We start from the raw sequence: 16,048 nt of genomic DNA, 5'->3' as shown, positions 1-16,048 counted from the left end.
GAAGTAAATCATTATTTTGTTTAGTTAACCCATATTGAAGACCTGAACTTATACTTTAATAGATACAGTGCAGTCATAAAACGGTGTAGGCCTATGCGAGCATGTTGATTGCAATTAAAGAAATGTTGTTCTTCGTAACGAGCTATTCGTGATGATAAGGGCGGATCCAGGGGGGCCAAAAGGGGCCATGCCCCCCCCCCCCAAAAAAAGAAACCATTTTTTTTTATGTGACGTCGTAATAAAGGCAGGCAATGAGTACACCACCATCTTTTCCTCAAAAAACATTGGTTAAAATGGTCAGAAATTGCCTCAAATGGCACCACAGAGCATCTCGAATCCAAACATTTTTCGGGGCCCTTAAGTGATCCGAAGCCCAAGCCGTAAATTTTTGACCCACTTTTTTTGGGGGGACCAAAATGTCTTTGCCCCCCCCCCCCCCCAAATTGTGTTCTGGATCTGCCCTTGCGTGATGATGTGTCACTCATGTGACTATAATTAGTTCTATATCAGTGGTCATTTCATAAAACAGGGCCTTGGCCTTGAGGGTTAAGCCTTGGCCGTGGCCTCAGGGCTTGAGGGTCAAAGCCTTGGCCTTGGCCTTGAGGGTCAAAGCCTTGGCCTTGAGGGTCAAAGCCTTGGCCTTGAGGGTCAAAGCCTTTGCTCCAACACTGGTTAGAATGTCTGTTACTTGTGGATGATGCAAGTCATGGTTTTGCTTTTTGTATGGCAGAGTGATCCAGAGTACATCCAATGGAGAAAGGAGATCAAGGAAGCCTTTGATAAGGCTCAACAGATGTTACGTCATGGTCCTAAGATGCTGGCTACACAAGGTTCGTCTTCTGATATGATGAGACATCAACCACTGGGCCAACGTAACAGTAATGGTGCCCACTAACACTAACCTACAACATGGCCCAGCAAACCAATCCTAGACATGTTGTCATGCAATTAGCTATGAGCTCAAGAAGCAAGAGAATGGAGACTTGTCTTAACTGCTTTTCATTGCCACTAACCTACTGACATACTAACAAAGATTGACATTGGACGTTAATTGGGACCAGTACAACGCAAGCATCTTTGACGTGGTTTAACCAAATTCTTCTTAACACATGCACACATCTTTATGTCACTGAATATCATTGTGAAATGATGGTATCTTATGGCTCATTCATTGGTACATACAGCTCTGTAATGACTTCCCTCATGATTCAACCGTATATAACTTGGCAGATATCATTAATGTACTCTCCATGGTCACTCACTGTGTAGGGATGTTGCCTAGATCCATTGCAATGAATCTTTCTTCGGTGTTGGTTCTGAATTTCCAATCCCTTCTACATTTTCGTGACTTGATGTGAAGATGCACTTCATGAATAGAGATGCCATGTCATCTTAATACCATGTGTCCATTACAAACACACTGGTCCTAATGTGTGACTGAGTAGAACACATTGGATTTCATGCTGCTCCTGTGCTGATTCTTTTTAAAGATATAGTCCATCATTTGTAATTTGTGCATTTTGTTCGTTTGAAGCCACACTAGTGTTCAAAATCTAATGAAGGATACTGAACAACTAACCTGATGAAGTTTCAGCTCAGCTTCAGCTGTAAATTCCGAGAAAAACAGCATTCTAGGATCTCAATTTTAAATCAAAAGTTGCTGAATCATGTTTTGAATTGTTTTGAATTGCAGTTACATGCGATGTCGCTCACTGATCCGACGAATTATAGCAACCACGCGCGCCTGTGCGTCGTGCCAATGCTTGCACGCGCTGCGCCGAATAACAAAACGAACTACTAATTTAAATTTTCCTACAGTGCGTCTTAAGACGCACCATTGGAAAGGCCTTCTTTCGTTGATTACTTCAAAATGATAGCTTGCCAGAAAGATTGATTTCACAGGGAGTTTAGTCCACTTACTATTTTTCAACCAAGTATGTTTTTCAACAATAATACGCCAGTTACATCGGATGGCTGCAATGATGGACTATAGCTTTAAGAGACATGACGCAGTTTGAGCCACATCCATAACACACATTAAGTCCTAATTGAAGTGGATCCAGGTCACATGATTCTTGCATAGTGGTATTATGGAAGGAATAGGAACTGAGATGATATCAGCTGAATCTATGTTGAGTGATGAATGTACCATTTGCTTTGGAGTGACAAGCTTTCTACCATTGGACCTACGGTGTGTCCTGCTAGCTAGCAAGCAGACCAATCACTGCTAGACACCTAATCAAAGGATATCTGGTCATGCATACATTGAACAACAATAGAAGAAGCTCTGTGTGTATATTTCTTGAATTCTTGTTACAGGAAGTTAGCTATGTATGCATGATAAGGCTGAATAGCTTCAACGTTAAATCCCTCAAATGCAGAGTAAATTTCATTTGAACCCACCCTGATTAAAAAGCCCACCCTTAAAATCTCCAAGCAATGCATGTTTGATATTGAGTGCGTGGTTCATATTGAAACCGTTCATGCTCATGATTATTACCATGCCATACACACACAAAGTCTAACAAGACAACACAAACCCAAGTCATTGGATTGGAAAGGGATTTTTTGTTTTACTTACCAAAAGTGAGGTCTGTAAGGGGTTGTGTTGGGCAGCAACACGTATTAAATTCATCATCTACCAATTTGTGTTTCTTGTAGATTCTGCAAGTCAAATTTGTGCAGCATTCAGAACTTTTACTCCTCTGCGTCTGTTCATGATATTGACATGTTAGTGAACAGGTTTGTGTCATGATTAACTTCATGATTAACCACTATTTGAAAGATGGAATTTTTGCATTGGAGAGATGTATCTCCCCAGTGCAAAAATGACATCATTCGTACCGGCTACTATATCAGATTCGAACCCTCAATGGTCGAGTGGTTAGACATCTGCCTAGTAAGCAGGAGGTCGTGGGTTTGAGGCCCATCTTAGTAAGCTTGGGAATATTTGTCTTGCAAGCCTTACGACAAGACTGAACATAAAGCGTTTAGGAATAATCATGTTGGTTTAGGGTAAAATACAATATCAAAATTCATGACTTGCCTTAGTTACGTCAAATTTGACCATAAATAGTCGGAGGGAAAAATCCCACATCTGTATTTTCCAACATATTCCCCCAAAATAATGTGAATAGTTTTGACCTACATGGTACAATTATCGCATGTAGGTAATAATGCCTCCGATCTACAGAAGTACTGTCAACATCCAGTTTGTGCTCATTCCTTCTTTGTGGTCATTCCTTTGTTTATTGGCAATACTACCACTGATCTGTAGTGTCTTACCACTTGTGTCTCAATCTGCCATTCAAATATGAACTGTGACTACTCAAACTGAAAAAGAATGCTTAAAACAAATCCAGACGCTGGGTATGTATGAAGAAACTACTGAGTATTACCAAACATTGGTGTTATAAAGACTTGTGCGTGTAATTCTCTGACTATCTTTGCCAAGAATGACTGACAATAATGAAATTTAATAAGTGTGATATTGATTGTTATTATATACTGTTGTAGGTTATATTATCTGAAAAAAAATGCACAAAATCTATTTAAAAAAATAATATAGATCTAGATAGACAATAGTACCATGTATACGCTGAGTTTCTTAACTACTACATGTACCTTACAACATGTATTGTCACTTTGATTTTTTTGAATATTCTTAATGTTGTTTTCAAATTACACTAATAGTGGATTTTTGCAGTCTTAATAGAAAACTGCTGGTGCAAAGAATTGGACTAATGTAGGCCACGGTGCTGCTGCAATGATTGGCTTGTCCATTGGCTGGGCCAATGCAGACAGGGGCCAATCAGAAGCACACCAGTTATTGAATGCACTCACATAATACAGGCGTTTTTCACCGTAGATGGTTGCACTGTATTGATGCATTCATGCAAAGCAGGCATACATATTTCATTCATAAAAAAAACAAATCACTTTTAAAGTTAAGGTGAATGCTCAACTAGCTTTGGCGATTTCTGGGTCTTCAATGGTCTGAATGATATTTAAGAGTACTGTTGAAAGCCAGCAATGTACATGTACATGGCAAGTCAATAACAAACTGTATATTCTTTGTTGGTGATGGTAGTGCATTTAGAATGTCTGGGTATCTGTACTGTAGTTAGGGAACATGTGCAATGTATGTACAAAGTCAATGAACATTTTGATAATTTTTATCTGTTGGGCCAGTGTAATGGGATGACATTGATGTTAAATGTAGATAAATGATAGCGTTGCAGGAGTTCCTCCAACCTTTTATTGTACATGTACATGTGCTTGTTATCAATTACTGTTCTCAAGACCTTAGGCTTTATTTTTTTGCACTTTATATCTGTGTAGTCTGCAAGTCTGCATTATACTCCCTAGGAGTAAGATGGACACAATTCACACTCTCACAGTCATTCATCAACTAGCACACATAATCATGTAGTCATGATTATGATTGATGTGCGTTATTTATTTCTTTGCAAATAGTGCCACTAGACACTACCTTTACACTTGATGTAGCAAGGTTGATCCAAGATTGAGAGATGTCGGAAGGTCATTCTAAGACTGGTCAAGTCCAATCAGGATGGGATGCAGCCTATGTATTCATATTTCAAAGAGATCCTAGCATGGGGGGGGGGGGGGGTTGAATTACATCCATGTCAGTGAATGTCACTGCACTTTATTATCATATTATGCTCATACTGTCACTTGTACTCCTTGAGTGACCACAAGAGGGCCTGCTTCATGATGCCCTACGGCTGACCAGGCACTGCCATTTAAAATACTTTGGCTATTTCATGCATACGATACTGGACACTCAAAAGCACTATTTTTGGTGCACAGGGCGTTTGCTTATAGGTTACAACCTGTGCACCAAAGGGTTAATGCACTAGCCTGTAATAGTGAACCTCACATGGCTACAAATGTAAATAGCAATGCAAATGAGCAGAACAGAAATCCAACATGTCAGGTATGCAAAGTACTTCAACCATGCATCCTAGCATTAGGTCCCTTCACATGTTGCATTGGTACTTTCTCTGTTACATTGCCTGCTAGTATTTAGGATTTCAGGTCAAGTGCGCTTCGATTGATTTCAATCAGATTCTGCAAGAATGTTTCAAATTCTATGTAAATTTTTTAGTACATTTTGAAATTAAAACCACGTTTCACTGACAGCAAAGAAAGAAATTCACTGCACTCACTTCATCTCAAGGAATTTCTTACTGAAAATCACATTGCCATTCCTGTAAAGTAGAGTGTTGAGAACAGATTTGTACCCTGTGACACAGTAACTTGATTTGGCTTTGTAAAGTCTAATTAAAATCCAAGCCATGCTTACATAGCATAGGTTTTAATGGTAAAATAGAAACTCTCAACAGATTTGAAAGAAACTCACAAAACATAATCAGAGTTACATATACCATCTGTTCATTGTGTTTGACATTTACGATATTTGAAAATTAAGTTATTACAATAATATGCTGCAATATTGAATGACTTTTCTCTGTTTAAAATAAATGAACAGCTGGGCTTATTGGATATAGGGTCTTTGTTAAATGTAACAGTGAATGTCTGTCCCATTGTGAATGGACTTCTTTTGCCAAATCTAAACATCCTTTCATTTGCTAGATCAGGTGTAAATGTAGCAGGGATTTGACCCAACTGATTATCATGGACATGATAGTGAAAGTCAACATAATCCATCTAGAATCCTGTAGGGCTAGAACCCATGTACACACAACTGCATTAGTTGTAGATTCCACTCTCCTAGCATAAGCAATGGTGTGGGATGATGTGCACAGTCAAGCATGTAATTGTAGCAGACACAAATGATGTGGATGGCATGTGTGCACATGGCAAGTGCATCACAACGTTTGCAAGTATAGTTATGTACTGTGTTTTCAGCAAAGATTCATTCAGCACTCATTTAGTTCCAGTGATTTCAGAAATAATTAAGAACCATAAACACCTTTTATATTTCCTCTCAATAACTCATGGCCATGTGTTACATCATGGCATTCATGAAACAATGATAAATCTGCTACACTCTTTATAGGACAGATGTTCTTAGACAGAGATACATACCACTGCACAATGATACCCAATGTCATGAACGCCCTGCTTTTCATCTGGGAATACATTGCAGGATTTTAGAAGGGGAGTACATGTTGGTTTCTGCATAAATAGGAGTTACATGTATATTCAGGTTTCTGATACAAGTACATGCAATGATTTCATCCTGTAAACTTTAAATACAAGATTGTATGACTTTATTTGTACATGTATACAACATAATAGTACAAACCAACTTATTTGAGTAAGTATGCTTTTCTGTTTTTGCTTAACTACATATAATGACTGCTTGTAGGGTGAACCATTTGATTTGATGTGGATTTTATTTCCATTTTCATAGCTGCACATTTGTGTTGACATTACAATTGCTCCTGTGATTGGTATTAGTGTATGGGCAGGGGGTAGGTTTCCTATACTATTAACTAGACCAGTACTAGTCTTTGTTGTAGTCTGTAGTCTGTAGTCAGCAGCAATTTTCAAGCTTCTTGATGTCATTGTGTTACTCAGACTCGATGGCAATTTTTTTATGGGTTAAAATTATTTAAATCTTTAAAATATAAATTTGATATTTTTATTTGAGAGCATAAATAGTGTCCATGGACTGATTTAGAATCCATGCGACTGTCATTTCTTGTGAGCATTTTTATACCAAGACACTTACGTTGCGTCTTAGTCAATGTGAAAGCCTATGAAGGTGAGTCTATATACAACTCTCTGTGTATGTTATTTGTTACAGGCAGTTGTAACATTTAGTAGTAGAATGTACCAATCATTTGAATGATCAGACTTATCACCACACGTGCTGTATAAATATGAGTGCATTAGCAGAATCACCTGTATTATATCCAACTAAAGACTTGGTCCCATATTGTTTGAAATGATGTCACCATTCTAATTGCACCCACTGACCATTGTCAGTTCTCTGAGCATTATTCAGAGGATTCCAGATTGGATTTGAACGTTCCACGTGAAGCAGGTTTGTAATTGTAGCTGGGCTAGCGGGTAGATTCTAGTTGCGTGGATCTATATTTTGTTTGATTTTGCCTGCTTTTTATCATGATGATATATTTATTTCAAGAAGTAAACATCTCTAGCATTAACTGTGATTTATGATCAACTTGATTCAACTTAAAGGGTCCTTCATTTGACTACACAACATGGATGCATGCACTTGATATCTGAGTGTGATATGTTGTACAGGTTGATTCTACTTGTACATACCTAGCTTGTACGCTAAGGCTTTACTTTCTAAGACACATTGCTAGTGTAGTAGTATGCTCTCATCACTATCAATAAAAGAAGATTGGAAGAAAAACTGTCCATTCTGACGGCATGTAACTTGCAATCACGTGATGGTTACATGTTCTGAATAAAATGTAAAGTAACAGTTCATCTGTAATGCCTAAGACTTGAATGTTGATACAGATTGACTGTATGTTTGTCTATTGTCAGCCCTGGTGGTTCAAAGTTAAAGGCCAATCGGTCACACTTGGAACGCCCACGTATTCAAATTTGCACCTACTGCTTGAAGTTTCAAACGAATACTGAATTTCAGTATTGGTTTAGTAGATCTGATTGCAAAACAAAGTATGATGTATGCTTGAATGTACTTTTCTAATTCCTTCACTAGCACTATACCACACAGCAAGCCTTGCTAGGCAAAGCTTTTCAAGCTGTCCAATTCTGAAATTTGTAAGTAAATTACTGGAAATAGTCACATGTGTTAAAATAGTAATGCTGTCTTCTGTTTGGAATCTAAGGAAATATCATTATAAAAAGGGATTGAAGTAGACATGGAAATGCTAGATTCTTATTACGATATTAGTCTGTTTGGGAGAGGGCTTTTAAAATATCCTGTAGATGAGCATAATAAATTAATAGGAGTTGATTTTGCTGGGTTAGATTGGAGATTTGTCATTACATACATGTCTAGTGTGCACTGAAATAACGATACAATGGTACTTGGCAAGGTATGATAAGGGATATTTATTGCCCATTCATAAGTGTGTATTATCTCATGATCACAATTAGCAAGTGTGCATATATATATTGCCGAGAGTTCTTTTGATAGTATATGTACAAGTTGAATGCACCGCCGCCTTTATGTATATATATCTTTGATTTGGCCAGTATAAACCAATCAATTATGGTAACCCACCTGTTATTGATGCTGTTATTGAATAGCAAACAGCCAGCTTTTCTTTGTATCATCAATTGGTTGAACAGACGCTGACATTCTGATACTATCGCATTGCACCATTATTCATTCAGTAATTTCTCTCTTTTTTTGGTGTACGGTGCCCATATTTCCCTTTTTGTTGGCAGAAGACGTTATTCCAAATCTTTAGTCCAAGATCACAAAAGGATATTGGATGAAACTGTTGACGCTGTAGCATTGAACTGTAGGGAGGAGGTAGCATCAAATGCTTGCTCAATATTTAATCATCTAAATGGATAAGATTGAACTGTGGTTTATCTGGTCATGAGGGTATGGATTCTAATTTTGGAGCACTTTCTATTTTGTGGTTTTGAACTAATCAACATTGATGTTTCTTATCGTGTGTATTTTTAATATATAGAGATTCATTAGGAAAAGCTAAATTACTGTGAAGGAAGAATTTTTCATTTTTATTGCGTACACATAAATTACAAACTTTTTTTCTAAGAATAAAGCAGCATTCGGTTCTAAGATGTGAAATGCATCAATAATTTGAAATACGTTTGTCTTTAAATTTAATGTATAATAGATTCTTACATGAAACAACGTTGCCTCCATATTTTTTGCAAAACAGTTTGATAGCTAGAACTAAACTTTTTAAGTCTTTTTTTTACATTTAATCTATTTGTGGTAAAAGGTTTATCATACAATGTTTATGATCTTATAAGGTGTTTGTGAAAGTTAAACACGTACAAATTTAGCAACACATTTTAAGAACACAAATCTTTGGTTTAACCCTAACAGTCCTGAATCCTCCAAATTCAATACGATGTTGCACACCCCCTAGGGAGTTAGGGTGACAAGTAATGCTCAATAGGCCCTTGCATATACATTAATGTACAACCATGATAAGAAGAGTTCAGTTAAAACAACATCCTGCTTATAACAAACACAATGTTAGGTCCCAAGTCTTTGTTTTCCAATACTGTTCATACAAGGTACCTGTTATAACAAGGTAATTGGTGAAGTCCCAAGGACCTTGCTATAAAGATGTTGGACTGTATTCATCGGTTTAATTGAGGGAAAATCATGAAACGTTTGGAGGCCCCCCCCCCCAAAAAAAAATGGACATGCGAAAATGGGGGAAAATCTGCTTGAGAAATATAAATATCAATGTTTGGATGGCTGTTCATCTCATCTGAGCATGAACATATCTGTCAAGCAGATACAGCAGGGACTGAGGTATAGTGGCACTGAAGTCTAGCTCCACAAGGATCTTTACCTAGATGTTGTTACAAGCAATATGGTGTATATTATACGTGTACCTCACAATATGAGGTTGGGTGTCTTCAAACCACACCCCCCCCCCCCCATTACACATCTTAATGGAAGATAGTGAGTCTGCAGTATAGACAAAGTCTGCAGGATTATCAAATTGTCTCTAGAAATGACTTCAGTGTAGTCCATGAGTAAACAAGCGTACTATGTCATGAGCAAAGACTGAGTTTGGATATATCTTCTGCACATTGATCAGGTCCAATTTAATGCCAGCACATACTTTAAGGAATGCAAGCCCACTGGCCTCTGCAATTTATTGAGCTTTGTGGTTGCACTTATTTTTTTCAATTTGTATTTAATTTTTGCTTGTAACCTTTTATCGAACGAGAAAATAAGACTTTGAACAGCTTTGTGATACACATTCATCAATCTTGCTGACACTATAGTAGTATGACTGGTTGATTGTTCAAGACTGGTACCAGTGCCACCTGCGATTTAGCTTCTCACTCTAACATGAAAATAAGTATTTATTATCCAATATTTCTTAACTGGAATGGGTTTTTGTTACTATTGTTTTAATTGTGACATAGAACCTAATTAGTCGGTAACTGTTGTTTATATATTGCAATTATAAATATGCTGTATTGTTTATCTATTGGCTTTGCTTTTTGTGTAGTTCTATTAAACTCTACACTGGTTAGGGATATACATGACATGTTGGCCTGCTTGCTGTTTACTGGTTGCAGTCCTAGGATTTGCTTTGTGTCTCATCTTTATATGACCGCTTCTACCAATACATAAACCTTAGGACTTGCACACGATCTGACCAACGTACGCGACAACCAGAAGATGGTATTTGAACGAGGTTGAACAGAAATACACAAATACATTTGTGATGGTATCTGTTCTTTCAATGCAGTTCAGTGGAATGATTGACAAACAACATTCAATGTTACTTTGCAAGTTTGCTCATAGGCCTACTATGTCTAACAGAAACACTAAAAGAGTGTATACAACAGGTTTGAATAGAGTGATCATTTGTGTGACCAGGATACCAGGATTTGATCCTTGGTTTCATGCCAGCTCTACCACACATCATTCTTGATCCGTTCCTCTATTCACATCCAGACTCGGTCTCTTTTTTTCGCAGCTGTCCAATACTTGACCTATTTCTGTTCTTGTACAAAGTTGTAAAACGTACAGTGTAGTTTATACAGATTTCTAGCCTTTTACAGACAACTTGGAATGTTAAATGAAAACCAAGTTACTGTGAGTAAATTTGAACATTTTGATGGATGCACTTTCTAGTTATGGTTTGAATGTGTACTACATGATGTATATAGGCTGTTGCATGTCAGTGTGTTATGGTACTACATTTGTTCTGCATGAATTTCATCCAGTGAGGTTTTAGCTTGGTTTGTAGTGTAGCTCATTGTGCAGTTACAGTAATTATGTTCTTCATCTTATCCTGGACACTGATCCGAGTCAATGAACCTATACCCCAAGTTTAACAAAACTGAGATTGAATGCATTGGATCAGGTGAAGCAACATTTATGTATAGCCTTACTGATGGATGATTGTATACCATAACCTCAGACTTTTCATAGTCAGTCTTTGTTCTCATTAAATCCTTCTCACCATCTGACATGTTAATAGTACGAATCTTACTTTAATTCACGGTACTTGTCCTTTTTATGACCCTGCTGATTTCTCTTTTGTGGTATTCTGGCCAAAAGAACATCAAGTTCTTTGTCCTCCATCCACTGATCCACAATGCATATCATTGATAGTCCATTGACCCCATACAGATAAGACCTATATTTCTTGATCTTACACTGACTATTGCATTCTTACACTGACTGTCTTTCATTCTACATTCATTCATTTGCATTGTTTTAGTCATCTTGATTTAACTGCTGTTTATTCAAATGTTTTATGCATGGCTTGCATGAAGTTTGGTTTTATCCCTTGTGGTTTGATTTGTTTTGTTCCAATTTTGTTGACATATTTAGCTTGTGTTGTGTTATTCTGTGTTTTTGTGCATTTGCAATTTACCAAATAATGTTATACTAAGACATTCAATTATGCACTGCACTGTGTACTTTTGGTGCTGGAACATTCAACATTGAGTGTTTAACTGTATGACATGCAAACTGTTGTCATCTGTATGCGTTCTAGATAAGCAGGAGTTCATTACGTTTCGTTTAAAAAGTGCTTGATTTAGCACTTGTTGATGATCCATTGTAATTTCATTTGGATGATAGCTGATGTCTTGCTTGAGTAAACCATTAACCATCATCTTTTGCCCCTTGTCTTTGCTCCCTGGTGCACTAGGTACGTACAATGTGAACAGAAAAAGTGCAGTACTCCATGCGCAAGTCAGCTAACACCAAGATGCATCAACTCTGTCTTGACATACACGTCCAGGTGATCTTCACAAGATGAAGTGAGTTCCTTGCTATGCCTGGGCTGGTGATGATCCAGCAAGATTGGATGTTGCTCCTTGAAGCGTTGTGTCACAGACTCATCATCACTACTCTCCTTTGTTGGAGGAAGAGGTAGTCCTCAATTATATTTTAAATTTAAGAAATATTTTAAATATAAGGAATAATCCCACCATACATACTTATTGATTCAACTACACTATTTTTTCAGCACATTTTTCAAGCATACCACCAATAGCGTAGTGACAAAATTGGGGGATAGGGGGACCAATGTTTTTGTTTAGACGACGCCAGCGGTGAAAAGGCTCATATTGAAATTTCAGCAAAGATAGACAATCTTTAGTTCACAAGCCTTTTTTGGGCCTTATTGGGGATTTCGATTGGGTAAGGTCAATTCAGTTTAAACCTTAAAATAATAATAATGACAATAAATAAATAAATTAATGAATATTATAAATAAATAAATAAAGCAAATAAAAAGTAAGAAATCCAAACTTGATGTACATTTCACTTTGCCTTGACATGTATTTCTGTAAGGCACCACCATATATAAAAGTACTGTTAGCCAGTAATGTTTCATGTGAAAATAGTATCATCCGTGTTTGGCTGGAAATTGATTGTCTTATAATAGAATCACAATCATAGTTTGCACATGCTAGGAATACATATTATTTACTTAAGTGTGTTATGTTTACTGTAAGGAGAAATGATTTAAGAAATATTATAAATGCAACCAACAACAGCCCATCAGTCCAATGAAACCTGTGAAACACAAGCAATTAGAATGAGGGATGTTTAGTGTGTCTGGGTAGGCTGGTTGGTATTATTTCAGTCAAGATTCTTTTGAATATTATTCCAATTTAAAGTGTAAAACAGCTGGTCATTATCGTCAGGCTTTCATGTTGGCATAGATGAAATTGAGCTGAATTGTGATTTTTATACTGGATCATCTATTCATCTTGAAAACAAAATCAAATCACAAACTGCAATAAAAGCAGATAAGGTCAAGATGAACCTGCTTGGAGAACATTTCTTTGAATATTAGCTACTGAGATAACTGAATCACATGTATGTGGGATACGTTCATCCACTGCGTATTCCACATTAATAATTAAAAGCATTAAACAAAGAAGGAAAAAAGGATGCATTAATTAATTGAAATATACATAAATCCTATTTATTTTTTAGAAAATATTATATTAAATAGTACAAAGAAAGTGAGGTTATTGAAATGAAATTTACTAACTAGGAAGGCGCCAACATCTAGAACATGTTCCATGTGACTCAGCTACTGGTCAGTCATGTATGTCCTTCCATTGCACACTGTTATGTCACTTGTCTGTATAAATTATGCACAGGGTAGTTAATGTAGTGAATGACACATATTTGAGACTTGTGTGGATACAATTTGCTTGCCCTTTTTTAGTTATACTACTCAAAAATAAATAATAAATAAAATGAAGTGTACCATAAAATTGGTATTTTTCAGTATTTTGTAAAATAGAATTTATTACTGTATAAAGAGTAATATATTGCTCACTTTATAATGCTTGAATATCAAATGGTGGTAATGAGATCTAAGGTTGCTAGCCCACCTGATTCACATGCTGTCGTGTGTGTGTATTGGTTAGGATGTTCATCCATAGCTAATATCCCACCTCCTTATATAGTTCATCCAACTCACTCAGCAGTTGCTGGCTGCTTTTTAAAAACTTCCTTCTTGCTACATAAATACATTTATCTGCAAGCAAACTTGAATCCTTGACCCTGATTGGTTGATCCATGGCAGCAAGTGTGATATACTGCTCAGCGTGTCACACTATTCCAAGATGAATGTGCCATTCCCGGCTGCACGCACATGTAATAAGATAACCACTGAAACATTCATCGTTCACACAGCGTGCGTGTTCCATCTTTACTGTGCTTCAAGTTTGCTTGTAGATAAATTTGGTTAATACCCCACTCTCTCTCGTGGAACATGGAAAATGTAGTGCGTCTGTGTCCCACATACATGTACCACTTGGCCTTCGGCCACGTGGTACGTAGGACACAGACGCACTACATTATACATGTACCATGTTCCACTCGTGCTTGTGAGATCATTTTTGGGAAGGGATAATATATTATTAGGCCAAGTGTTAGCCAGAAATATACTTTTCATACTTTTAATGAGTGTGTACAATGCTGAATATTTGGTGACAGGATAGATGCCCTTGTACAGTATGCAGGCACTGTGTTCTTGGGAAGTTTGCTGTTGGGAATATTTGGGCCGACTGTAAGTTCGTTGTCATCTGACTATTTCTGGTTGTACCTGTATGTGTTGACTAGTTCATAATTCTGCCCAAAATATATTTGATGGGGTAGGGAGGAAAGAAGGGTCTTGGGCCCTCTCTTTGCTTGAGGATCATCCTCCAACGGCATCCAGTGAATCAGTCAAGAGTTACCTCCTGATTGTATCAGTTATAGTCTCCTCATTTTGTTGGAGGAATACATCGCATTAAACAAAATATAAGGTTTGTTAGTTGTTTCGGTGATCATTTTCTCAGAAAATGCAATTGTTCATTTCCTGTGTACATTGTTTGCCATCCACGTTAGAAAATGAAGTGAGCATGTAGTTACAGGCCTGGTTTCCTATAAGAGAACATTATCCACTTTTGATGTATTTCACTTACCAATCTAGTTGGCAACATGAAGAACGTGCAGGTGTGTCATAGATAGAGGGCAGGGTTTTGCATTTTTGAGGGAAATTTGGGAGTAAAATGATGATGAAAACAACAAAATGCAAACGAAAATGAAGTTCACCGCGCGATGTACTGTGAACGCGCAAGGCATGCTGAATCGCACGGTTGGCATAAACCGCATATGAAAATCTTAATTTCTACCCCAAGAAACTGTTCAAAATTACAAAAAAAACAGTGCCGTAAGAAATGAAAGAAGTTAACTTTAGATCGGAAAGGTCATTTTTGTATGATAAAAAACACCCTTGACTCTAATTTGGTCGAAACTAAAGAGGGGCCCGTAACTACACGATCGCTGAAAATGAGGTGGTTACAGCAAGGCAGGTCTTGTATCTAAATCAGTAGGCTCTATATATTACGAAGAGAAACACACAAATGTATACTAGTGGTGCTAGCGGCAAATCAGTGATTTGTATATACTTCTAGTTATTCTGGCTTTTCAAGGCAGAATCTGTATGTAATAAAACTTTATTATTAAAATATTATTTGAAAGAAAGATGTTCTCTATTTTGCACATCCATGTAAATTCTATGTAACTGTAGTGGGTACAGAAGACCAGACAGCCACAATAGATATATCTTCATACTAAATAAAGCGCCAGCGCCTTGAGCACCTAATTGTTGGTAGATATGTGTGCTATATAAGACTCCGTATTAAATCAAGCCACAAAGACCGACTGTAAACCACTTGGTGCTGAAACTTGTTTTGTGTGTAGGTTATGGTCAAACAATTGGCATTTGTCAAATGGGATTTTCTTATTTCATTGGGTGTAATTATTATAGTGCTTAGTCGGTGGAAATGTGTCTTCACTTGGTTCTATATAAATTGTGTGAAAATATTCAAAATTAACAGCTACCATTTGTGCATTCATAGATTATAACTAGTGAATAGACAAGGAAATACATGTAATTTATGTGGTTTGGAAGGCAATGCATTGTTGAAATACTGACATGTACAAAATATTGAAGATTAAGTTTAATTATGAATCAACTTAAAAGTTGACTACCATGTTAATGTCTTGATAATTTACACACAGAAACATACATAATATTGAAGACAGACTCACAACCCAATGGACCAATCTGTTTGATATAACCCGAACCACACCTCCTCCGCATATACGGAGAAATGCTTTCCCATAGCATAATAAACACGATGTCTTTTATTAGGAGCAATATGGAAGTTATGTAACTTGATATTTTAATAAAATAGCAAGACTAAGTTGGCAGTGAGCCATCTTGAGTTATACAAGTTTGAGCATTTGTGAGTTATTGCAGCTGAATTCAATTTGTGATATTTTGTACCCATGCAAATCATGTTTCAGATTGTGTAAGCACCACTTTTCATCAAGCTTGCAGTTATCCTC

General features: G+C 37.0%; 1 protein-coding gene across 2 annotated transcripts in view; it reads left to right on the top strand.

Moving 5' to 3' along the window:
• LOC119727004 (beta-adrenergic receptor kinase 2-like) overlaps positions 1-15,933 on the top strand; it is a 60,125-nt gene extending 44,192 nt beyond the window's left edge. Inside the window, exons 19-20 of one of the 2 annotated variants that reach the window (XM_038198873.1) lie at positions 731-830; positions 11,835-15,933. In XM_038198873.1, the coding sequence (XP_038054801.1) occupies positions 731-830; positions 11,835-11,887 (153 nt within the window). In that variant the 3' untranslated portion in view covers positions 11,888-15,933. Of the gene's footprint in view, positions 1-730; positions 1,541-11,834 lie in introns of those variants that run through there. The other variant, XM_038198872.1, reaches the window with a different exon arrangement.
• The last annotated feature ends 115 nt before the right edge of the window (positions 15,934-16,048 follow it).

The sequence above is a fragment of the Patiria miniata genome, unplaced genomic scaffold (assembly GCF_015706575.1).
Source record: "Patiria miniata isolate m_02_andy unplaced genomic scaffold, ASM1570657v1 HiC_scaffold_2, whole genome shotgun sequence".
Lineage (NCBI taxonomy): Eukaryota > Metazoa > Echinodermata > Asteroidea > Valvatida > Asterinidae > Patiria > Patiria miniata.
The sequence above is the reverse complement of the archived record's forward strand: the minus strand, read 5'-3'. Positions and strand labels throughout refer to the sequence as shown.